At 37.2% G+C, this 26,788-nt stretch overlaps 2 protein-coding genes across 3 annotated transcripts in view; one reads left to right on the top strand and one right to left on the bottom strand.

The window, feature by feature from the left end:
* Nucleotides 1–26,788, top strand: part of LOC6035167 (tRNA dimethylallyltransferase) — a 270,808-nt gene that overhangs the window by 184,920 nt on the left and 59,100 nt on the right. For both annotated transcript variants that reach the window (XM_038249649.1, XM_038249651.1), the window contains exon 4: nucleotides 16,837–16,975. In XM_038249649.1, coding sequence (XP_038105577.1) covers nucleotides 16,837–16,975 — 139 coding nt within the window. The remainder of the gene's footprint in view (nucleotides 1–16,836; nucleotides 16,976–26,788) is intronic.
* Nucleotides 22,885–24,343, bottom strand: LOC6052997 (fibrinogen-like protein A). Its single transcript, XM_038249653.1, has 4 exons — nucleotides 24,059–24,343; nucleotides 23,883–23,993; nucleotides 23,209–23,826; nucleotides 22,885–22,985 (listed from the first exon to the last, which is right to left on the bottom strand). Exons 3-4 carry the CDS (start codon nucleotides 23,769–23,771, stop codon nucleotides 22,886–22,888), a joined length of 663 nt encoding a protein of 220 aa, XP_038105581.1. The 5' UTR covers nucleotides 23,772–23,826; nucleotides 23,883–23,993; nucleotides 24,059–24,343; the 3' UTR covers nucleotide 22,885.

Below are 26,788 nucleotides of genomic sequence, written 5' to 3'. Positions count from 1 at the left end.
AATACCAAAATACCAAAATACCAAATACCAAAATACCAAAATACCAAAAAACCAAAATACCAAAATACCAAAATACCAAAATACCAAAATACCAAAATACCAAAATACCAAATACCAAAATACCAAAATACCAAAATACCAAAATACCAACATAACAAAAGATTGTTTTGTTCCAAGTTTCAACATTCAAAAACGTAAAAAAATCCTAATTCCTGAAGGGACCATCGTGGAAACTTTTTTGAAATTTCGGATCTTAAAAAAAGTATAAATTCTAAAATTCGAAAAAATATTTCAAGCAACATCCAGAAGTTGAAACAAATAACAACAACATAACAAACATAACAATAACCAGATTTTTTAAAATTCAAAAATTATCAAAATTTTCATATTATGTTTCGCTCTGAAAAAAAAAACAAAAATTTATAAAAAAAATCTAAATTTAGAAAAAAAACAAAATTCTAAATTTGAAAGAAATTGCAATTGAGCTCTAAAATTCTAAAAATAAATTCGAAAATTCCACAAATCTCTTTATTCAACATACGGAAATTCAGAATTAAAAAAACAATCAAAAATGTTTACGTGCCAGAATTTTCACATTCAAATAAGCATAAATTTTAGAATGCAAAAATTGTAAAATTCATAATATTTTTATTTTAAGAGTACAAAAATTATACAATTTCAAAAATCAAAATTATAAAAAAGCAACATTTTAAAATTCGAAAACAAATCATTCTTAGGTTCTAGAATACTAAAATTTCAAAAATATGAATCCTAAAACTCGAAAGGTGTTTTCATAAATCAAAAGTCCTCATTTGAAAATTTTGGCATTTTTAAATTTGGTTTATGAATTTTCAAACAAATTTAAAAATCATAGCTTAAAGCTTTGAAAAATCAAAAAATGCAAAAAAATACGAAATTCTTAATTTAAAAACTTTAAAAAAATTATAAATTCGAAACTGACAATATATATTTAAAAAAAAATTACAAATTCAGAAATACAACAATTTAAAAATAAAATCTGTAGATTCAAGAATTTTAAACTATAAAAAGAAATGCAATTGAAGAATTTAAAAATTCATAAATTTTTAACTTGAAAATTCACAAAATAGTCTGAAATTTCAAATTTTTATTTAAAAACTAAATATAAAATTAGTAAAAATAAAATAATAAAAAAATTAAAAGGCCGGAATAAAAAAGATATAAGTTCTTAGCTCTAAAATAAATAAAAAATTAAATTCTATAATAAATAAAATTCTATGATCTCAAAAAATATAGATTTTACAATTTAGAATTTAGGAATTAAGTAAAAATGGAAAAATTCCAAATTTGAATTCTTGAAATCTTGGAATTTTTAAATTCGAACATTTTCAAATTATTATACGAATTTGAAAATCATATCTTGAAGCTTTTCTAAAATTCAAAAATGCTGATAAAAACAAAATTCTTAATTTATAAACATTGAAATTCCAAAACTCAGAATATAAACATAAGAAATTTAAGAAATTCAAAAATTTAACAATTTTAAAATAAAAAATTGTAGTTTCCAGAATTTCAAACTTCAAAAATCAATGTATTGCATAATTGCAGAATTCAAGAATTCATGCATTTTTTACTTGAAAAAATGTTACAAAAAAAATCTGAAACTTTAAAGTTTAATTTTATAACATAATATTACATCAAAAAAAATTTATAATAAAAAATTTAAAATGCCGAAATAAAAAAATCTGAAGTTCTAAAACTCTAAAATGAAAAAAATCAAAAATCTTTAAACATATAAATTTGAAAATTAAAAAATCTAATAACTCAAAAATAAAAACATAAATGTTCCAATTTGAAGAATCTTGAAGCTGAAAAAAAAATAAAAAATGTAAAAAACAAAACCAAAACAACACAGATCAAATAAGTCGTCCAAAAATTCAAAATATTTAAGACCAAGAGATTAAAAACTAAAATATTGAAAGATCGAAAGATCAACTACCAAAAGACCAAATGATACAAACATTTCAAATCACCCTACCACCTCTAAACTGCGTGTACCTTACCCGCGCACATATTGAGACATTCGGCCGGTCAATTGACAGCCAAAGCCACAATACAGGACAGAGCTGACGGACAGACGGACAAACGGATGGACACCACTTATGACCCTGATTTCGCCAGCCAGCCAGCCAGTACGTGCGTGTGTCTTTCTGTTGTAACGATCAGCCGTTTTTAACCCCCACTGTCTCTCTCGCTACCATTTTTTTTTTCACACGGATTACGACTTTTGTCTGGGGGGTGGTCACGGGAAGATGGTGGCGGGGGCGCAGAGCCCCAATAAAATACGAAACAATTGAAACAAAAAACCTAACAGCTTACCGATCGGAATACGGATTAGCTGCCCCCGAACATAGACAAGTGGGTTCGGACAAGTTGGAAGTTACGTTTGGGCGTTTGAATGCTAAATTTTTCGTTAAATGCTTATATAGTGCTGATTTAAATTCGATATAATGCTATTTAAGTGTTGTTCTAGTGCTTGTTTTGATATTTTAATGGAATTTCCGTTTATTTCTTCAAATTAATTTCTATTTTTGGTCTAAAGCTATTCTAGTGCCATTCTCCGTCCACTTGTCTCTGGTCCAACCCAGGTGAAACCGCTCTTTAGCGCAAAAAGCCCACCATTTAGTGGTGGCACTCGTGTAAAGTGCGTGCGTGCGTGTGTGTGCGTTACGCGCGTGTGTTACATTGAGTTTTTTCCTCTTTTTCTTCTGCTTCATTGGCCGACGTCAGGTCGAGAGAGTGGGTCCATGTCTGGCCTGATGTCTGACCAGCAAAAAAAAAAGGTTGCGTGAAGATTTCCTTTATTGTTTCGTCGTCGTCGTCGTCTCTAGCGGATTTCGCACCCTCGAAAACCCCTCGTCAAGTCGCCTTAGCAACACGATCCGCGACGACGCACTCTTGGACGTGACTGCCGATAGGCCTACTGCGATCAGTCGCGGAGGCCGTTTTGGTTTTGAGAGACGTTGCAGACTTGGGTTGATTGTGGCGATTGTCTGATTTTAATTGATTTGAGATTATCATTTTTTTAGAAATTCGATATTTTTTCGCCACGAACTGTCAAAATTGGTTTTCGAGGGGAGGTAATTCGATACCAATCAATTGCTGAATAACCTCTCTTGTCAGGGTCTCTGCCTCGGTCTGTCTTATCGCGGGCACGCAGATTAGGGAGTTCAAGAAAGGCGCTCCCTCACGATGACCGAGGGGCGGCTCGCTTATCTAACTGGGTTATCTGCGCGACACCATCAGGAAAAACCAACAAAAGTTATTTAATTTAAAGCCTTCGAAGAAGGAAAAAAAATGGAATTTCGGTGTTTTATGATGACAATTGTTCTGCTCACCGGTCGTCAGCGACTTTCAACCACTTTTTACGGCGACAGCCGAGGGGTCCACACGCACCAAACACGCAAGATAAGGCGCCTTATCGGGACCCGCTGAATGACAACAAAATGCATTTTTGTTCCTCATCCTCAAAAAAAATGTTGATGTTTACAGTGGAAGATAAGAACTCCGCGTTGCGTCATTTCAATTTCGGAAAATGATTGACTTATCTCAAACCCAAGCGAGATGCGTGACCAACCGGGCAAGATTTACGGCACATCCGGCGCCCCCTCGGTTTTTTGTTGACACTTGTTTCGAAATCCCAGTAGGCCCTGATTTGGACGGGGGCGCCTTTTGACCCGCGATTGTGGCGCGTCAGCCTTCGATTTGACAGCTGATGAGGAGTCTTTTTATTCGGGCCGTTAATCGCAGCAGTCGGCGTTGAACTCCTCAAGGCTCTTTTGCGTGGCGGGGCTTTGTTATCAAATCCTGAACAGAATTTGACGATGGACGGGGAATAGCGAATCTAAACAAATCAATTGATTGTAAAAGTACAACTCACCGTCGCGCGTCAGGTTCCGACAGTGTAATCACGAGCTTTTTGCGTTCTTTTTCTAGGGTGGCATTGTCTCTATCTTCGAGCTGTCAAAATTTTTAAATTTAATTTGAAAAATCTTAAAAACAAATCTAAAAATCTAAAAATCTAAAAATCTAAAAATCTAAAAATCTAAAAATCTAAAAATCTAAAAATCTAAAAATCTAAAAAACTAAAAATCTAAAATCTAAAAATCTAAAAATCTAAAAATCTAAAAATCTAAAAATCTAGAAATCTAAAAATCTAAAAATCTAAAAGTCTAAAAATCTAAAAATCTAAAAATCTAAAAATCTAAAAATCTAAAAATCTAAAAATCTAAAAATCTAAAAATCTAAAAATCTAAAAATCTAAAAATCTAAAAATCTAAAAATCTAAAAATCTAAAAATCTAAAATCTAAAAATCTAAAAATCTAAAAATCTAAAAATCTAAAAATCTAAAAATCTAAAAATCTAAAAATTTAAAAATCTGAAAATCTAAAAATCTAAAAATCTAAAAATCTAAAAATCTAAAAATCTAAAAATCTAAAAATCTAAAAATCTAAAAATCTAAGAATCTAAAAATCTAAAACTCTAAAAATCTAAAAATCTAAGAATCTAAAAATCTAAAAATCTAAAAATCTAAAAATCTAAAAATCTAAAAATCTAAAAATCTAAAAATCTAAAATCTAAAAATCTAAAAATCTAAAAATCTAAAAATCTAAAAATCTAAAAATCTAAAAATCTAAAATCTAAAAATCTAAAAATCTAAAAATCTAAAAATCTAAAAATCTAAAATCTAAAAATCTAAAAATCTAAAAATCTAAAAATCTAAAAATCTAAAAATCTAAAAATCTAAAAATCTAAAAATCTAAAAATCTAAAAATCTAAAAATCTAAAAATCTAAAAATCTAAAAATCTAAAAATCTAAAAATCTAAAAATCTAAAAATCTAAAAATCTGAAAATCTAAAAATCTAAAAATCTAAAAATCTAAAAACCTAAAAATCTAAAAATCTAAAAATTTAAAAATCTAAAAATCTAAATATCTAAAAATCTAAAAATCTAAAAATCTAAATATCTAAAAATCTAAAAATCTATAAATCTAAAAATCTAAAAATCTAAAAATCTAAAAATCTAAAAATCTAAAAATCTAAAAATCTAAAAATCTAAAAATCTAAAAATCTAAAAATCTAAAAATCTAAAAATCTAAAAATCTAAAAATCTAAAAATCTAAAATTCTAAAAATCTAAAAATCAGAAAAAAAAATAAATGAAATAATTTGACCTTTTGACATTTTATCATTTTGACATTTTGACATTTTGACATTTTGACATTTTGACATTTTGACATTTTGACATTTTGACATTTTGACATTTTGACATTTTGACATTTTGACATTTTGACATTTTGACATTTTGACATTTTGACATTTTGACATTTGACATTTTGACATTTTGACATTTTGACATTTTGACATTTTGACATTTTGACATTTTGACATTTTGACATTTTGACATTTTGACATTTTGACATTTTGACATTTTGACATTTTGACATTTTGACATTTTGACATTTTGACATTTTGACATTTGACATTTGACATTTTGACATTTTGACATTTGACATTTTGACATTTGACATTTGACATTTTGACATTTTGACATTTTGACATTTGACATTTTGACATTTTGACATTTTGACATTTTGACATTTTGACATTTTGACATTTTGACATTTTGACATTTTGACATTTTGACATTTTGACATTTTGACATTTTGACATTTTGACATTTTGACATTTTGACATTTTGACATTTTGACATTTTGACATTTTGACATTTTGACATTTTGACATTTTGACATTTTAACACTTTGACATTTTGACATTTTGACATTTTAACACTTTGACATTTTGACATTTTGCCAATTTTCCTTGAATTTTTAAAAATTTGAGCAAGTTAGGGAGCGTTCTTTTATTACGTAACGCAGTAGGGAAGGAGGGGGGTTCGGAGGCCGTGTTACGCTCCATACAAAATTTTTAAAATTTGTATGGAAATTTTGTTACGGGGCGGGAGGGGGTCTAAAAGTCCGATTTTTCGCGTTACGTATTAAAAGAACGCTCCCTTATAAGTTAAAGAAAAAATGTAACAGAGTCGAAATCCACACCTCTTACCCTTGGTCTTTCAATTATCGCCCCCGAAAAGAAGGTGCCGTAAACGTCCAGGAATCATCCTAGTAGCCAAGGCCATCACGAAGAGCTGCGCAACTCAAAACGCCTTATCGCAGTCAGAGCCTACTAGGCGTCGCCAACAGGGCGGCCTCCTGCTTAATTACGCAAGATTTGGCAAACGAAATAAGCGAAATAAGACCTACGCGAAACGTGACCTTCGCGCGCCTTCTTGATCAAAACGCCACCTTTGTTTTACGCTAGCTGTCAAAAATCCCGCCACCTGGTGGCGAAAGGGTTAAATTTTGCGCGGCCCCAAACGCGGAAGAACAATCGGTGCGAATTTGGTGTATTATTTGCACGATAAGATAACGCAATTTTAGACAGCGAGCGTGTTGCGGCGCGCGTGAAACAGGGAAGACATTTTTGCACTGTAAATTGTGATGATAAGAAAGTCCACCCGAGTTGCGCGTGCTTACCGAAATTAAAGATCCTTATCGGAGCCCGGCAGGTTTAAGGCCGGCCCGCGCCCCTCTGGCGGCGGCGATGACACCGCTGACGAGAAATGTCACTTTGTGGTGAAATTTTGATGATTACCGGGTGGAACGTGTGCGTCTGACAGCTGTCAAAATTAAATTAGGTTTATCTTTGAACAATTTAATTTGAAATTTTTGGTCTACCACAAAATTGTCTAAAAATTAAAAATCAACAATATTTGACACTAAGACCAAGATTTGTCAATGCAAGGTTGAGATGATCCCTCTTTTTGGCTACACTTTAAGTAAACCTTGATTTTTTGACAGTTTGTTCAAGGTTTATCTGCGCAAGGTTGAGTTAATTGAATGAGAAAAACTTTTTTTCAACTTTTTTTAACAGCCAAGATTTGTCATCAAAACGTTTGTTTTTATTTGTTTAAGTGTTGCCAGCCTACGATCATCATTTCCAGGTAAAGCTATGGAAAGAAAAAAGTTCAACCTAATAATTCGTCTTGATTCATTCCACTTAAAAGAAGGGTTCTCACCTCGAGCTGCTCCGCAGGAAGGTGAACCCATAAACCAGAACGTGCCCGACATGTTTATTTACAACTGTCAAACAAAGACGCGCTCTGTGTTTGAAAAGTGTAATTAAAAATTTCAGCTGATTTATGGAACCCACTCGCGTCGCGTCCACAAATCCGCTGATCTTGCTCCCCTTTCCCGTTCCCGTCCCGTCTGGGCTTTGTTTGGCTGTCAAAAAAGGGAAAACTCGACTCTACGCGTAGGTCTTCCCCTGCTGGAGAACCTCTTTCATTCATAATTCCATCCAAGTAGGCGCGGGAGCACTAAAGTCAACAGAAGCAGGTTCGGTTCGTGCAGGAATTTTGAAGTCGCGAACGCACAGCCTACTCTGATCTGTCAAACGAGTCGCGTTGCCACACGCACCGTGTAATCATCGCGTTGATCGCCACGATGATGCGATGATCGCGCGTTTTCCTTTTCTCTCATTCTTTTTGACAAGAAGATCTAATTTCTGCGCAGTTGACACCGCCGATTAGCGAATCTGTGCAGATTTTCTAAGCTGACAGCTTAGCAGTGTTGCCAAAAACCGTACACGCACACCGCTTTGGTGGCAGGGAACCTGTTTGGCAAAAAAATCAAACAAATTATTCAATCACACACCAGTACCAGTAGCGCGAGTTTACAACAACAGCGACACGGCGAATCGCGCCGAAAACTATACAGTAAATTGTGTGTAATCGTGTGTGCGATATTATGTGCCTTTGGTCTAAAAAATTCTCAAGGCTACCGCCGACCTGCCGGTTATTGCTCCTGCCGCGGTGCCATTTTTTTATTTGTTCTTCTTCCGCCTTCTCGCCGACTTCTTCGTCTTCTTCCCTCTATACTGCGCACTTTGAAATCGCTCGACGAAAAGTTCTTAAATCCAAGCCGGCCGGTCAAAGTTTTGCGCAATCGCCGTGTCGTCATAGCCATGACTTACAGCTGTCAGTGCGCGGCGCGCAGCGGTGATGAGTCATGACAGTTCTCCAGCGCGCCAATGTTATTAAACGGTGGTGTCAATTAGATCTAGTGAACATAAGGCCTACTGCGATCGCCAATAAAATATATTTCAGCTAATTGGTCGGCTCAGCTAACACGGTTCGGTGGGTTTTGAGGAACAGCTCAATCGCGCAAAAGGTGTCGATTCACCCTCGCTCTGGTAGCGATTCTGGAGGTTCTAGTCACGACCCGCGGGGTCCGTCCCCTCGAACATGGATGTTGCGACCTTGCGAATCACTCAGGATCTCCTCCTCTATTTATAGACACAAATGGGAACCGAGCTGAGGAATTTTATGTCAATTACTTATTACCAATCAGAGCACAAATTCAGAGAAGTTAAAAAACCTTTCATTTCAGCAAAAATCAACATATATAACCAGAGCACAAATTCATGGAAGCCGAAAAATCGGTAATTTAGGTATAAATCAAGATATATATTCGATTTCAAGTCGATTGCTCTTCATAGGCATGAGCACAAATTCGAAAAAGTTGACAAATCTTTAATTTAGGTCCAAATCGAGATATATTTTCAATTTCAAGTCGATTGTTCAACTCAAGCCAGAGCACAAATTCATAGAAGATGAAAAATTATTTGTTTTGATTAAAATCATAACATATTTTCAATATAAGTCGATTTTCCAGTCACCAGCCTGAGCACAAATTCATAGACGTTGAAAATTCGTTAATTTAACTCAGAATCGAAGCAGATTTTCAATTTCAAGCCGATTGTTCTTCAACAGCATGAGCACAAATTCGATGATGTTGAAAAATCTTTATTAAGATCCAAATCAAGATATATTTTTATTTTCAAGTTGATTTGACAATCACCAACCTGAGCACAAATTCATAGAAGTTGAAAATTCATTGATTTAGGTCAAAATCAAAGCAGATTCTCATTGCTCTTCACCAGCAAGAGCACAAATTCGATTAAGTTGAAAAATGTTTAATTTAGGTCCAAATCAAGATATATTTTCAATTTCAAGTCGATTGGCCAATCACCAGCCTTAGCACAAATTCATAGAATTTGAACATTCATTAATTTGGGTCAAAATCAAAATCTTCTTTAAATTTCAAGTCGATTACTCAACACCAGCAAGAGCACAAATTAGATGAAGTTGAAAAATCTTTAATTTAGGTCCAGATCAAGATTTATTTTTAATTTCAGGTCGATTGCTCTTCACCAGCCAGAGCATAAATTCATAGAAGTTGAGAAATTGATAGTTTTGATGAAAAACAAAACATATCTTCAATGTCATGCCGATTTGCCAATCACCAGCCTAAGCACAAATTCAAAGAATTTAAAAATTCGTTAATTTAGCTCAGAATCAAAGCAGGTTTTCAATTTCTTCACCAGCAAGAGCACAAATTCGATGAAGTTGAAAACTCATTTTTTATTAGTGTTTGGAGGACCACATTTTTCTCTAAATCTCGACCACAAAAAAAATCCGAAACGACTCCAAAGTGGTTCACAACAAATGGTTCAAGTTGTCAAAAATTGTAGTCCGATGCAGTATTTTTCGACACCTATTCAGCATTCCTTTAAAAAAAAAAAAAAAAAAAGTTGACTAAACAGTACAAATTGCAATATTTTTACAAATTTAGGATGCTGCAAACAAATGTAAAAAATGTCAAAATGCAAACAGCTGTGAAAATCAATCGAAGAGAACATTTCCAAAGGGCCTAACCGCAACTAATTCTAGTTTCCGCCGAAAAACGTCAAATTTACTCGCCGTTACCAAATTAGTGACTAATTACCGCAGGAATGCCGTTTATGTATCATCCCGCAAATTTCAGGGAATTTCCGGCCGGACCAGTTCGGTCCACAAATGTGCCACCTCATCTCTGCCAGGGCGCAAAAGGAGAGCCATAAAAAAACGGGACCAAAATACCAATCTCCTCCAACAAGAGCGGGTGCCCTTTTTAGCATAGCGTCCCCAGACATTGCTTACTCTTTCGCTGGTGGTTGGTGTTATTAGTGCTTCGCTTAGCAACATTCCACGGGTTTCCGATTGTGTCTAGACCTGTTTGAACATGTTTCAATTCTCCCTTTCACACACGAGCGGGCGGCGACGCCCGGCTAGGTCCGTCCAAGTCGCCTTAAGCTCCCCTCTCACCCTCGAGATTGAGAGAGAGAGAGAGAGAAATGTCAGCCGTGGTGAACGTGGCGCTTTTCGCCCTTTGCGTCGGTAATTAGCCAACCCAAAGTAGGCCCTGATCGGGCGCCTTCTCGCTGGCGCGATCTGTCAAATCAAAACAAAGCAGGCTGCGTGTGGGCGCCTAAACTGCGACCAATTTTTGTTGTGGTAAACAACAATATTATTGTTGGCGATTTCTCCACCCGAAAAACTTTGTTTAGAACGTGCGACCAAGAGATACGGCGCAAATGAGAGCCCCCCGACGTCCCGAACCGCAAAAAAATGGCGCCTCAACTTGCCTATTTTTCGGGACGACGAGTCATTGTGGCCACCTTGAACCCACCACCACAAACTCTTTTCACGGGATCGCCGCGCGTACAAATTTATTCACACAAAAGCGGCCGAAATTTTCATTCAGCGAAAAGAAACGAACGAAATGAAAAAAAAACGCTCAGATTCATTGCAAGTTGCTGTGTGTTAACATTTTAATTTTATTGCTCAATAAGAATCACGCGAGCTCCACCAATACAAACGCACGCGCGCGCGATCGGTGGGGGCCTAAACGATGCGTCATCATCGCAGTAGACTTTGTCTGTATTGGTGACTGTATTGCTACGCCGCGCTTTTTTCCCGCCAAAACCGAACGCGTCACGTCGGCCATGTTTAAGTCGCCGCTCTCCGAGAGTCGAAAAGTCGCTCTCAATCAAAGCTGGCTGCGTCCTGCGCTCGCTCGAGACCGGTTTCATTCATGAGCGCAGTCCACGTTTGCAGAAATTTATTGATCATAGTGTGCGGTGCGGCGAGCTGATCTGTGTTTGTGTGTACTTACAAGCGAACACGGGAGAATAATAAAACATGAATAAAAAAAATGGTTTATGGTCTTCACCTTAACGAACGCGCATACTCGACTCAACGAGCGTCGACTCGTTCAACTTAAGCGATTTAAATTCCTATGCTGGAGTGGAAAAAAAAACAAGCTAACCAAGAACAGACCGACCAAGAAGCAACGTAAACAAATTTCGCTTCCTACACCGTAGTAGGCGAGCTTCCCACTAATCTAGTAGCCCTCCGAGTTGTTTTCCGGTTTCATGCTTTTCGGGAAGAACCCCAATCTTACACGGAGAAAAATCCGTTTCAATTTTGTTACAACATTCCTTTACACCTTGACTTGAAAAAAAATCTTATGAACCATTAAAATCAAATAAATAAAAAATGGAGTGAACTAAATAAAAAAAACAAGACCATAGAATTTTTAAAAATTTGAGACCTACAATTCCAAACATCACAATATTTTAAAATCTTAAAAAAAAAACATAAAATATAAAAATAAATCTGAAAAGCACTGCATCTCAAAATCTAACAATCTAAAAAAATCTGAAAGTTCCAAAAAATAATTCAGAGATCTAAAAACTAAATGTAACACTAAAAAAAAACTTCAAAACCTCAAAATACCTCTCAAAACCTTAAAAAAATGTACAATCCAAGAAACCCAAAAAAAAGGGTTTTGATAAAAAAAAAATAAAAATCTGAAAACTATACGTCGTAACAGCCGTCTCGACCTCCGATACTCATTTGATTTTTTTTTCTAAAACCAATTTTCATTATTTTTTAGTAAAGAGCATTTGGAGGACGTGCAGATGAACAATTAAAAAAACTAAAAATCTAAAAATCTAAAAATCCGAAAATCTAAAAATCTAAAAATTTAAAAATCTAAAAATCTAAAAATCTAAAAATCTAAAAATCTAAAAATCTAAAAATTTCAAAATCTAAAAATCTAAATATCTAAAAATCTAAAAATCTAAAAATCTAAAAATTTAAAAATCTAAAAATCTAAAAATCTCAAGATTTAAAAATCTAAAAATCTTAAAATCTTAAAATCAAAATATCTAAAAATCTAAAAATCCAAAAATCCAAAAATCTAAAAATCTAAAAATCTAAAAATCTAAAAATCTGAATATCTAGAAAATTTAAAAATTTAAAAATCTTAATTAAAAACATAACAATCTTAAAATCTGCAAATTTTAAAATCTTAAAATATAATAATCATTCCAAAATTTCTACAAAACCTTAAGAAATCCTCTATGAAAATGCAAAGATCTATAAAATCGGAGATCTAAGCCTTAAGCCTTTAAAAAAATCATTTAGGACTGAAAATCCAAACATCTTAAAAATCTAAGATATTAAACATTTTGAACATCTTTTAAAATCAAAAAGTAAATAAAAATATTTATAAAAATCCTAAAAATTTCACTTATAAAACTCTAAAATCTTGGAAGCCTACAACATTTGAAATCTTAAAATCACAAAATCTAAATGTCGAAAATTCTAAATCTGCGAAACTACAAATTAAAGAATCTTAGTTTCTTAAAATCCAACAATTCTACAAATCTTAAAATCCTATAAAAGAGTACAGCGATCTAAAAATCCCAAAATATGGAAATCTTAAAAACAAAAAACATTAAAATAAAAAAAATGGGGACAAAAGACTATCTAAATCCAAAAAAAAAATTCTTGGATATCTAAAAAATTACACGTTATTTTTTTCTGAATATCTATTAAAAAAACTTAGATATTAAAAAAAACTAAAGATCTAAATTTTAAAATAAACAAATCAAAATAACACAGAAAATATAAAAATCAAAAATTATCGAAATCTAAATAATTAAAATTCCACAAATCTAGAAATCTTTAAACATAAAAATCCAAAAATCAGCTAATTATATAAAAAAAAACATAAATATAAAAAAATTAAAACAAATCTTTAAATCTAAAAAAAAACTCTAAAATCTAAAATACTTTGTAACATAAAAATTAAAAAAACTGAAGACATTATTACAATACGATCATATTTCATGATAACAACATTCAAAAATTATTTTTATATTTATATATGCTTGGTGTGAACTTTTCACCATGAACATGTTCATGACTAAATCTAAGTGAAAACATGAACATATGTTCACGAAATTCGGAACAGTTATTTCTCCGTGTAGTTAGACCGCCAAACTTTGACGAACGTGCCTAAGACCCACGGCCTACTATCGCGCTCCGCTGGATATAAATGAGAGCGTTTCTTTCCCCTCAACGCCTCAACCAAGATGAAACTCCCGTCCAAGCTAGCCTTTCTCATCACTTTCACCCTCGCCGTTTCGGGCGAGTTCCCAAACCACAAGGTCGTCCTCAAGTCCCTCCAGGAGGTGGAATTTGAGTGTAAACAATACCTCCGGATACCGGCGGACGCCGAAGGCGACTGCGAACCCCGCTGCGAGCAGATCCTGCTCCGAGTGTGGACCGACTGTCACGGCTTTCGCAGCGTCCCCTTCGGCCGCCACTTCCACCCAGACCAGGCCGATGGGGACTTCCTGAACCGCACCCAGCTCTGCCTGGACGCGGCCCTGGAAGACGTGCTCGAGGAGGAGGTCTGCTGTCAAAGTTCGCTCGCGTGGCAGTGCTACCGCGATCAGTACGGTAACCCGCGGCACGTGCCGCAGCTGGCACCGATGCCGGACATCCTCGTGCGGAGTACCGTCGAAGACTGCGCCCGCCTTCTCCAGATCAACGACCTTGAGCTGACGCTGTACGCGCTGACGCGCTTTGACGTGAACGACCGGTCGCACCGCCTACTGCGCTGCATCGTGATCCGGCAGGGACTGTACGGGGACGTCGAGGGGCCGAATGTGGACCGGATGTACGTGCAGGGCGGTGGGGAAGAGATTGACGAGAACAGTTTTAGGGAGAACGCTCGCGAGTGCGTCGAATATCTACGTCGTGAATGTCACGACAACAGCACGTTGGCCACCCGAATCGTAAATAACTGCTTCCCACCTGGATCCGGCCCTGGAACGGTCGCGCTGGTCAACACTGTCTTTCCGGTAGTGAGTTCCCTGATAGGTTCCGTCCACGATCTAGTCCGCACCCTAAGAAATCTCGATCCGTTGCTGAAACCGTTGGTTCCAGTCCTAGCCGGGCCACATTACGCTCTGAACCCTGAAATTCACAATAACCTGCTCGACCTTCAAGTCGAGTCACTCATCCCCTAATTCGGTTAAATATATTCAGAATAAAGCATTTGTTGTTACTCAAGTAGGCGTTGACTTTTTATCGCTGGTTGCGTGCGCACCGCCAACTTTGTTTACTTCCGCAGCCAAATCTGTGTTGACGTGCGTAAGCACGTACGCGACCCGGAATCAGCACGGAACGATTCGACACTTTACAGCTATAAATTGGTGTCCTGTGTAACAGGTTCTGCAGTCCTCATCATGGAGTTTCTCCAAGGCTTCCTAGTTGTCCTCCTCCTGGTCGGCTTGTCCGCCGGAGCCTCTCCGGATCACAAGATCGTCCTGAAAACGCTACAGCAAGCGGAGTACGAGTGCAAGCAAATCCTGCGGGTACCTTCCAGCGAAGAAGCGCCATGCGAGCCCCGCTGCGAGGAGATTCTGCTCCGAACCTGGACCGACTGCAACGGTCTCGGCAGCATCCCGTACGGGCGGCACTTCCAGCCGGATCCCACCGATTCGGACTTCATAAACCGTACGCAGCACTGTCTGGACTCGGCCCTGGCGGGCGTTCCCGGCCACGATGTCTGCTGCCAGGGCCGGATCGCGTTCCAGTGCTACCGCGATCAGTACGGCAATCCGGTCCGGGTTCCGCAGCTCGCGCCCATGTCGGATATTCTGGTGCGGAGTACCATTGAGGACTGCGCAAGGTTGCTCCAGATCGACGATCTGGAACTGATGCTCTACGGGCTGACCCACTTTGACATGTCTGCCAAGTCGCGCAGCCTGCTGCGTTGCATCGTGATCCGGCAGGGTCTGTACAGCGACGAGCACGGTCCGGATCTGGACCGGATGTTCGTCCAGTGCGGCGGTTACGACATCGACGAGCAGGTCTTCCGTGAGAATGCTGAGTACTGCATTGAGAGCTTGCGCTCGCAGTGTCTGGACAATGCTACGTTGGCTACCCGTATCACGAATTACTGCTTCCCACCCGGAGTCGGTCCCGGAACGATCCCCCTGATCGGAACGGTTCTTCCAACGGTGGGATCTCTGGTTGGTGGCGTCCTCGGAACCGTGCGTGGGTTGAAGATTTTGGATTCGCTGCTGAAACCGCTGGCACCACTGCTCATCGGTCTGCCGTACTCGCTGAATCCAGGCCTCCAGAAGAACCTGCTGGATCTGGTGGACGACCCGCACGCGCTTGCCGCAGCTATCGCTGCGCTGGAGAAGGGACCTCTGGATCCTAAAATTGCTGCTTTAGGATAAGATCTCACTTGGTTGATTTGAATAAAAGCCTGTTTACAGCAAGCGTTGAAACGTTATCGTCCATGCGTGAGCACCGCCGCCTTTGTTCCTTCCGCTGTCAAATCATTGTTTACGTGCGTGGCACGTCCAACCCCCGAAAATCTACTCGACATTTTTTGGTTAAATAGGTGTCCTGCGCCGCAGGCGTTCCAGTCTTAACAATGGAACTGCTTCAAACATTCCTGCTCATCTTCTGCGTCGGCTGTTCCGCCGGAACCTCTCCGGATCACAAAATCGTGCTGAAATCGCTTCAGCAAGCGGAGCTCGAATGTAAACAGTACCTGCGAGCCGCTCCCACCGAGGAGGCACCCTGCGAACCGCGCTGCGAACAGATCCTGCTCCGGTCGTGGACGGACTGTCGCGGGCTCGGCAGCATCCCGTACGGGCGGCACTTCCGGCCGGATCCCACCGACGTGGACTACATCAACCGTACGCAGCTGTGCGTGGACGCAGCCATGCAGGGCGCAACCGACGTCTGCTGTCAGGGACGGGTCGTGTACCAGTGCTACCGGGAGCAGTACGGCAATTCGGCCGGAACTCCGCAACTCGCGCCCATGTCGGATATTCTGATCCGGAGCACGATCGAAGATTGTGCGAAGTTGTTGCAGGTCGAAAGCTTGGAACTGATGCTGTACGGGTTGACACGATTCGACCTTTCGGAGAAAGCACGCAGCCTGATGCGGTGCGTCGTGATCCGACAAGGTCTGTACAGTGACGAGTTCGGGCCGGATCTGGACCGGATGTACGTTCAGTACGGTGGTTACGACGTCGAACAGAAGGTCTTCGCGGCGAATGCCCAATCCTGCGTTGACTGGCTTCGCGGTCAGTGTCTGGACAACGCCACGCTGGCCATCCGGATCGTGACCCAATGCTTCCCACCCGGAAGCGGTCCGGACACACTGATCATCCCTCAGACGGTCCTGCCGTTGGTGGGAACGCTCGTAGATGGCGTTCTCGGAACCATGCGCGGGCTCAAGGTGTTGGACGCGGTGTTGAAGCCGCTGGCACCACTGCTCATCGGCGTTCCGTACTCGCTGAATGCGCCCCTACAGAAGGCGCTGCTGAACCTGCTGGTCGATCCTCGAGGTTTTGCCCGGGCGATCGTAGCGCTGGAAAAGCCCCCGCTGAAGGATAAAATTGATGCCATTCGCTAGTTTGTCAATAAACCAGTTTAAAAACAAGCACTGCCAGTTTTTCCTCCGAACGCAGCCCAATTTTTGACAGTTGAACAACAATTCAATGTTTTCTTTTCATCTTCGTTTCTTCCAGGGCGCTCGAGGTGCTGCGGCAGGACGGTCAACCGCTGAGCCGGATCTTGGCGGAGCAGCGCGGCCAAGCCGGTGGAAGCCGGCTGGGCGGTCCGCTGCGGTACCGTAACGTGGTCATCTTCTGGCTGCGCTGCGAGCAGGTAAGTTCCGACAAAACTAGTTTGAGGACCCACCACCGGGCGGAGTCGATCAAATCGAGTAGAAGAAAGTCAATTAGCGTTTGTTGTGACATTTATGGCGCAGATTGAAATGTCAACCTTCCGGGCCATCTCAATCCAGAATCATTCCAGGTCGTTTGGGCAAACTGGTTTTGCGAAGAAAAAAAAGCGTCACAATCGAAGCACTCCGTGACAGGTTTGGCGAAAGAAAACATTTTGAAAGTTGTTTTCAAATGGGGGCCGCCCTCGGCCTGCTTCGATTTGACTACCCTCCTCTGGTCGACATCTTTCTCCCCGGGGAAGGACAACTTTTACCGCGTAAAGTCGTTTTTTGTAAGTTTGACATTTTGGCTGCACTTGAAGAAACTGCACCAGCGTGTACCGCTTATTTTTTTTGACAGCTGATTGATGCACGCCAATAAATCGCTACCTCAATTTCAAAACAAAAACAAAGCAACTTTTTCTTGGGCGCAAGGTTTTGCATAACAAGGTGAACCAGTAAGGTCCAGTTTTCGGGCGTGTCGGGTGTGAAATTTGATAACAAAACAAAAAAAAACACGAACATCGAGAAACGAGGTTGTTGCCAGCCGAAAATCGAGTCCCGCGGGGCATTTTTTTTTTTTGTTGGTCTGTCCACGTCCGAGTCGCGTTATCAATCCGGCTGGACCACTTTTGCGCCAGCGTTTGAGTGAAAGGAGTCGGGCGAGTGACATTTCGCCGTTTCTCAGGTGATCCCATTGCGGGCGACCAGGCGTGAAATGCATATTTTTCGATTATTCCGATGGAAATAATTGGCACCGCACGGAGAAACATTTGCGTAACAAACACGCGTGCATTGCGATTTGAAAGTTCGTCATACCTCTTCACACAAACCTAACTTAGTCACGCGACCAACAAAAACGGGACCGCTTGTTGAGTGTGGGTTTTCCGGACTAATAAAAGTGAAATTAATCTCGCCATAAGTCGCGGAGCAGCAGCGGAGCGTACGTGAAAGCTAACGTTGAACGATTTAAGGAACCGCTGTAATATCCCATAGGTATATGCACAGATCCAAGCAACCCACGAACCGACCCGGGAGTGTGGCAGTGCACTGAGAACTGAGTTTGTAATGTTGTGCGGGGATTAGCATTTGGAAATGGTCTAATTTCAAAGAAATCGTCAAAATGATTTAATAAAATATTCTTAAATGCCAATTTTTTCAGTTTTTTTTTAGGTTAAAACAGTAAAATTTAATTAGGTTTGAAATTGGACAACCAGTTGCACTAAAAAAATCGGAAGTGTTTCAAATATCACTTTTCAGCAATTCTCCACGAAAACTGGAAATTGATTGCATCCGTATTTTATTTTTATTTGAATAACATTTAATTTGCAGAGGGCTTTAAGAGGGCTTCCCCATGACCAAAGAAGCCATTTTGGCTAATTAGTTTACCCCTTACAAGTCTCAATACAATTTTGGCAGCTAACCATACAACAATTGGTATGTAAATATGTTTTGAAAATAGTTGTATGTATTGGTTAGGACCATTCAGAACAAAAAAGTTGCACCTGAAAAATAAGGTTTGTTAACTTTTTATCACGCAAAATTGAATTGCCAAAACCCGTATTTTTTTTATTTTCCAAGTATTTTTGTTTTATGTTTTGGAGACCAAAAAGGGCGTCTTTTGAGCCATAAAGAAGTTTGAGAGGAAAAAATCGCCGAGAAATAATTTTTTTGAAGAAAAAATATTTAAAAAAAATCAATTTGCGAGTAAAAAATCAACACGATTAAAATAATTAAAACTTTCAAGAAAGAGTACTAAACAATTTTCAGTGCACAATATAGAGTTATATCCAATTTTAGTTCGATTTTTGAAAAAATAATACATTTTTCATTTAAGCAACTCTCTACCAAAACCGGAAATGGATTTTAATTATGTTCCGCCGAGTTATGATTTTTTTTCAAACAGTGATTTTTGGAAAAAATCGAAATTTTATTCAAAAAAAAAATGACCTCAATCTTTTATGTAAAATTGAATTTGCAATCGAAAAGTACTTTGACAGATTTTTTGATAAAGATCTCCGTTTTCAAGATATAGCCACCGAAAGTTTGATTTTAACGAAATATTTGCAGTTTTTCGTTTTTTTTTAAACAGTGATTTTTTTTAAGAGTTCAGAAAATTTGCTATGAAATTGTCTAAGAGATATTGAAGATTGGTCCTCTGGTTGCTGAGATACAGCTGCTTAAAGAAAAAGAAACATGAAAATTGAAGTTTTGTAAGTCTTACCCCTCATTAGCTAATTGTACGATTTTCAATGTTAAAACATGAAACATTCGTGAAACTTTCCGATCTTTTCGAAAACAATATTTTGATTTTTTTTATCAAGTCTAACATTTTAAAAGGGCAAAACTTCAAAATTACGTCCTTTTGAAATGTTAGTTCTTGATTGTATGGGTGAACCAATAACACAAAATAGCTTCTTTGGTCATGGGGAAGGCCCTCACAAAGTTTGAGCCAAATAAAAAAATACAAAAAAAAAATAAAAATGGTCGAAATCGCCCGATTTGCGTAGAGAATTGCTCATTTAAAAAAACATAAATTTCTGAAAGTATTTAGTCGGAAATCTGACAAAAATTCTTATAAAATCTTCTAAGAAACATTCAAGATTGGTAATTTCGTTCATGAGAAATAGCCCCTCTAACACAAAAAAAAATATTGTAGGTTTCACCCAAAAAGCACTCAATATTCAAATGCCGATATTTCTGAAAATAATGGTTGGATTTTCTATGACAATAAATGAAACATTTGTGAAACTTTTCATTCTCTTCTAAAAAAAATTAAAAAAAAGCAAGACTGACATTTCAGAAATTCTTGCTATTGAATTTTGCTTTCCATTTGAAATGTAAGTTTTGAATTTATTATTTTCTGGATATTTTTTTCACAGAGAATATTTCATGCATGATATTTAGATGTATGGATTTACGAAAAATAATTCTGGAGTGTTACAAAGCGTACGAGTCCCTTATTTTATTAAAACAAAATTAAGAGAAAAATAGTTGGAGTTAGTCAAGTTTTGTTGTTTGCTTGAGTTTTACCTATTTTAAATTCGACCTTTTGTCTTTCGACCTTGTTGATCGACCTTTTTTAATTTGACGTTTTTCAAGTTCGAATACAGCCCGAGTTGACCCTGAAAAAAATACATTATTCAAAATGTTGGCAAAATGACCTAGAACAAGGCAATTTCCCAACCTTGATTTTTGAAAAGATTTTTGGCAAATTTTTAGATCCGAAATTCCAGTTCGGATGATCGAATACTCGGATATCGAATCGCGATTTTATTTTAGCGTTGGGCTTAAATATGACTCCGAAAATGGGGTAGAGCGTTTAAAAAATGGCGGTGATGAAATATTGACGCATTTGGTAATGTTTCAACCAAATAAATTTGACTAATTTGATGTTAAGAGTTGATGTGTATCAAACCCTATTTGAGTCGTTGCTGTAACGTTGACAGTGCATTGTAAGTCAACGCCTTAAGCTGTCAGGAAGTAGTAGTTATACCAACGTTAACAATTGTAAAACTACCTTATAAAAGCGCCCTGCGCTAGTAGTTCGTCCTCTTTCGTCAACGGACTCTGGACGAGTCGGATTAACCAAGAAGTCGTCGGAAATACAAGTCTGGTAAAGTATTTCATACAAAGTGTCTTTTATTCCCTCGTATCACAATACAGCAAGAGTGAGAAAATAAAAAAAAAAACACGAAAATTGTTGTTTACCTATTATTTGAATATCTGAAGTTTCAAAGAAACCTTTAAAAAATCGAGTTTCGAATAGTCTAGTCTGGATCTGCAATATTATTAATTTTTGAAACCATCAATTATTTGTGTCGCGAAAATAATATGTTTTGCTCAGGCATGGTCATGACTTCTACCGGTTTTAGCCCTTTTTGTTCTAAATTTAAGTCAATTTTTGTTATAATTTTTGACAATAAAACAATTATTGATAACAAACTAGCAACACTGTCAAAAGAACAGTGTAAAAAAGTTTAAAAAATATGAACAAAAAAATTAAAAAAAAAACATCAATTTTTGAATATTTTGATAGCATTTCTGTTTGAACAGCTGCCAAAATAATATTATGATTTGTAGGGACGTCTAAACATACAGTTTAAATTAAAAAAAAATCGTTGTTTCAGGGAATCCAAAAGTTTCTTTTTACAGCTGTGTAACAATTTACTTAGGTCGATTGTGTGTTTCATATTTCTAATGGGTAATTCTCCGCCAACAGCAGTTGCCCCGACCTCTCTTCGATTTGCGTAAAACTTTATCCTTAGAAAAGATCCTTTATCCTTAAAAAAGAGATGTTTTTCAATAATTTGCAGCCTGAAACGGTGATGAGATAGAAATTTGGTGTCAAAGGGACTTTTATGTAAAATTAGACGCCCGATTTGATGGCGTACTCAGAATTCCGAGAAAAACGTATTTTTCATCGAAAAAAACACTAAACAAGTTTTGAAAACTCTGCCATTTTTCGTTGCTAGACTGTAAAAGTTTTTGGAACATGTAATTTATAAGAAATTTAATGGACTTTTCGAATCTACATTGACCCAGAAGGGTCATTTTTTCATTTAGAACAAAGTATTTCATTTTAATTTTTTTTCTAACTTTGCAGGGTTATTTTTTAGAGTGTAACAATGTTCTACAAAATTGCAGAACAGACAATTACGAACATTTTTGATGTATCAACAGCTTATAAAAATCACGGAAAAACAGAATCGACGTAACACCTTATAATGTGGCCCTCTTAAACTTTGCGGTTTCGTCAACGGATCCACAGGCGTGTATCGTTCTTTTTGCGACAAGACTCCGCCTCCCGGGTCTCCTAAGTGTGAAGGTATGGCACGGGGAGAGGGCACCGAATACCTATATTTACACTTAGAATTTTTTGCGTCCGCCTCGGGATTCGAACCGGCGACCTCTGGATTGTGAGTCCAGTGCGCGGTTCGATTGATCCACACAGGCAGACACGAGTTATCGCGATATTACGAAAAAAAGTTTGAGTTGGTCGAGAATTACCCTAATATATTTTCTTTTAAAAATCAATGAAATGAAACTAAAAACACAAGACGCAATTTTTTAGTTCAAAAAAAAAACAAAATAAATTTCAATTCTATTCCATTTCCAAATGTTACCTCCCATCCCATTTACCCCACTGACTGACTGCTGCCGCTGCCTGACTGTCACACGACCCGGCGCGTCACAGCCTCCTACGCTGCCGGTGAATCTCGTTTAAACGACGACACTGGCGATGACGACTAGATCTGTCGTCTACGCGATGCATTGCACTTTTCCTCAAAAGGAAGGGGGCAAGAAAGGGCGGCGCATTTCCGACTGCAAAACTGAATGAATTTTGTTCCGAAAATGTGTGGGCGACGACGGCGGCGTGTGAGTAATTGGTAAATAGTGGCTTGACTGTAGCTTGAATGATTCATTCATGAAAAAATAAAGCCGCCGGCAGAAAAACTATTGAAACCGTTTCGTGCAGCGTGTTGTGTAGTACTACCAAAGTACAACCGCCTCCTATGATGGCAATAGTGTGGACGCCCCCGCGCCAAGTTTTAAATTGTTCATGAATGGGATGAAAAAGAAGAAAAAAAAAACAACAACATCATTGAATCAACGCGATTTCCACCTCCGCACAATCGACAATCAGCTGGAGCTTGAAGAGACGAATGAGGAAAAAAGGTCATTGTTTTCTGCTTTGAGGTTAAGCGTCGTATGGCCCTGCAACAAAGCATGCGACCGGACCTGAACCTACGACAACATCGCGCGCAGTAGGCTGCGATGCGACTCCACCTTTGACAGACAGGGTGAGGACTCGGGATTAAAAACACTTTTTTTATTACTTTATTCTGTAACTATTTGCGATGAATCATCATTCTGCTGTAAATTCCATTAGCGGTGTTTTCCGTGTATGTGAATCTAAACCAGTAAGGTCCAACGCCGAAGTTGGGAGCACTGCAAAGAAAATTGAAAGAATATCAAAATCAATAAATTGTCATAGAAAAGTTGGTAAAATTCCATTTCCAGCCATTTCACAAACAGTGGCCAGAAGAAAAAATAAAAAAGGGCAGGTGTTTATGTTCCAGACATGACCAATATGACAAAGAGCATTGTTTCTGACAACTGATAGCCGAATAATGATTTTCGAACAGTTGGGCTACGTTATCGAGCAACTTACCACAGCCGATCGCATGTGTTAAACCACCAGCCACCATCCCAGTAATTCTCACACTCCGGACTATAGTTTCTCCTATCGTAAGTCGAAAAAGGCATACTATTCGATGTTCCTAATGCATCGCCTGCACTTCCCGAGTAACCTCCGACCGTGAGCCGGTACTTGTCGCCTTCGCCAGCGACCTTAAACTGAGAATATCTCGCATATCCGTACTTTTCATTTTTATCCTTCAACTCAATGACCAGCTCGTACTCGTCACTATTCGTGATCTGATGCAGGGCCTCGAGGCCGAGCCAGAATTCCGTGTCGCTCCCAACGGTGCCAAATCCAGTACGGTACTTGTCCCAGCCTTGGTTGAAGATCAGCTGAGATCTGTCTTCCTTGATGATTCGCTGCTGAAACACCAGCCAGCCACCACCAAAAGTCGTCATTTCACAGTAAACAGTTCGATTCAGAGGGACAGCTTTGAACAATCCCGATGTGGTGGCCGTTTTGCATGGATCCAATTCGAACTTCTCCGGGACAGTTTCAACGTTTGATGTTGAGACACTGATGCCTTCTACCATCGGTTTTTGGTTCTGCTGCAGAATAGATTCCAATTTGGTAATTCTTTCGAAAAGCCTGCGAAAGGTTAGGATAATTTTTTACTGCCCTTTTTTAAAGTTTTGAAAACATACTCGGAAATGTTGGCAACGATATTTGGTGTCAAATCAGCAGATTTCGCCTCAGCCACCTCCTCCGAACCATTATCATTTGAATCGATGTTAAAAGAAACTTGCAGCGATAGACTGTTGAATTAAATAAAAATCAATTTAAAACACTTAACAGCATGCTTTACCTAGGAAAATCCTACTTTTTAATTACGTATAGATTTTTGCCAGATCCATCCTCCGTCTTTGTTTTGTTTCTATTCAGAGCACTTCCAAGTCGGTCAAAAATCTTGAACAGGCTGATGAATAGTGTTAAAAATTAAATTTAAACAATTTCCACTTTTTTTTCCAAATTTCAACATGCCTGTTCATTTGCTGTTCACTGAGGTGATTTCCTTGCGTTTCCATCAAACACATCAATAAAACCGCAAAAATTGCAAACTTCATCGTTACTTCACGAAATTTATAAAACCGTCTGCTCTAACAAGTCAACAAACTATGACTGCTAGCTTCAAAAATAATTTATGCGCACTTTATACTCGCCAAATTTTGATAACAAAATTATCATCATTCAACGAAGTCTAAACAAAGGTCAAAGTGGTCGCATTTGTTTTTGATCAAATTTCTACATCCTGAAATTTTCAACCCAAAATCATTCCCAAACAAATCAAACAGCGTGGAATCCTTTTTATTTATTTGGCTTATTTTCCCGTAATTGATAAAATTATACCAATGCACAGTGGGCGAAATGGAACCCAAAATCGGACTTAATTGAACGCGGCTGGTTCTCTGGTATGAATAATAGTGTTTCTTATGTAAAAAAATCCGAGGAATCGATTGGTGATGGTTTCATCCACCGCACGAAACGGCAAAGGGTCCATTTTGCCCCAATTCCCCATTTTTTTACATTTTTTCTTGAAAATCGGTCTATATTTAGAGCGGAGGCTTTATGCGGCCTTCCAAAATGCACTTAACTTATGTGAAAATGTCCCAGGAATCCAGTAAAAATAACCACGTGCACCGCAAAAATCATCTAGGGTCCATTTAACCCCAATTCCGCTATAAAAGCATTTTTGGCCATTTTCAAATGTTAGGTCAGATTTTAAAAATCTGAAAATATTTTTATCGTAAAGATCAGACAATTTTACATAAGAATGACGATTTGCACTTGATAGTTTGACACATTTATGTTGATAAAAATAAAATGTATGTGAAAGGCAGTTTATTCTGCGTTGGGGAAAATTGGCCCAAAAGTTATTCTTCAATCTTTTTATTTAGTTTAATTTCTATATCAACATAAATGTTACAAACTTTCAAGTGCAAATCGTCATTCTTATGTAAAATTGTCTGATCTTTACGATAAAAATATTTTCAGATTTTTAAAATCTGACCTAACATTTGAAAACGGCCAAAAATGCTTTTATAGCGGAATTGGGGTTAAATGGACCCTAGATGATTTTTGCGGTGCAAGTGGTTATTTTACTGGATTCCTGGGACATTTTCACATAAATTAAGTGCATTTTGGAAGGCCGCATAAAGCCTCCGCTCTAAATACAGACCGATTTTCAAGAAAAAATGTTAAAAAATGGGGAATTTGGGCAAAATGGACCCTTTGCCGTTTCGTGCGGTGGATGAAACCATCACCAATCGATTCCCTGGATTTTTTACATTAGAAACAGTTTTATTCATACCAGGGAACCAGCCGCGTTCAATTAAGTCCGATTTTGGGTTCCATTTTGCCCACTGTGCAATGTTTTGCTGGAAAAACTGGTATAAAAACAAAGCATCAAAATTAATCCAAAATCTAAAACGAAAATTAACGGAATATAAGAAATCTTGGAGATCTTTAAATTTTGTAACAAAATTTAAATTAAAAAAAATTACAATTCTCTAATATTACAAAGCCACATTTTAGTTTTTCAGTTTTTTAGTTTTTTATTTTATTTTTTATTTTTAGTTTTTAAGTTTTTTAATTTTTTTTTTTGTTTTTGTTTTTTAACTGTTTTAGTTTTTTATTTTTTTAGTTTTTTAAGCTTATTTTTTTATTTTTTTAGTTTTCTAGTTATTTTAGTTTTTTAGTTTTTTAGTTTTTTAGTTTTTTAGTGTTTTAGTTTATTTTTTTAATTTTTTAGTTTTTTAGTTTTTTAGTTTTTTAGTTTTTAGTTTTTAGTTTTTAGTTTTTAGTTTTTAGTTTTTAGTTTTTAGTTTTTAGTTTTTAGTTTTTAGTTTTTAGTTTTTAGTTTTTAGTTTTTAGTTTTTAAGTTTTTAGTTTTTAGTTTTTAGTTTTTAGTTTTTAGTTTTTAGTTTTTAGTTTTTAGTTTTTAGTTTTTAGTTTTTAGTTTTTAGTTTTTAGTTTTTAGTTTTTAGTTTTTAGTTTTTAGTTTTTAGTTTTTAGTTTTTAGTTTTTAGTTTTTAGTTTTTAGTTTTTAGTTTTTAGTTTTTAGTTTTTAGTTTTTAGTTTTTAGTTTTTAGTTTTTAGTTTTTAGTTTTTAGTTTTTAGTTTTTTAGTTTTTTAGTTTTTTGGTTTTTTAGTTTTTATTTTTTTTGTTTTTTTGTTTTTTTTTTTTTTGTTATATACATCTTATTACTTATTACTACTTAAAACCAAGCACCTATTTGCGACGAATCATCATTCTAATGTGAGCTAAATAATTTTGATGATGACGGTCGGCGAAATTATGCCAATATGGTCAACCACCACCAAGATCGCCGTTTTCATTTTTGCCATTTTTGTAATTTTTGTAATTTTTGTAATTTTTGTAATTTTTGTAATTTTTGTAATTTTTGTAATTTTTGTAATTTTTGTAATTTTTGTAATTTTTGTAATTTTTGTAATTTTTGTAATTTTTGTAATTTTTGTAATTTTTGTAATTTTTGTAATTTTGTAATTTTTGTAATTTTTGTTATTTTTGTAATTTTTGTAATTTTGTAAT

Source organism: Culex quinquefasciatus, chromosome 1 (assembly GCF_015732765.1).
Source record: "Culex quinquefasciatus strain JHB chromosome 1, VPISU_Cqui_1.0_pri_paternal, whole genome shotgun sequence".
Taxonomy (NCBI): domain Eukaryota; kingdom Metazoa; phylum Arthropoda; class Insecta; order Diptera; family Culicidae; genus Culex; species Culex quinquefasciatus.
The sequence above is the reverse complement of the archived record's forward strand: the minus strand, read 5'-3'. Positions and strand labels throughout refer to the sequence as shown.

Coding starts and splice junctions, on each gene's coding strand:
- LOC6052997 (XM_038249653.1), bottom strand. CDS start 23,771: ATGGTAGAAGGCATCAGTGTCTCAACATCAAACGTTGAAACTGTCCCG. Junction 22,986..23,208: donor AACACATGCGATCGGCTGTG/GTAAGTTGCTCG, acceptor TTTTCTTTGCAG/TGCTCCCAACTTCGGCGTTG.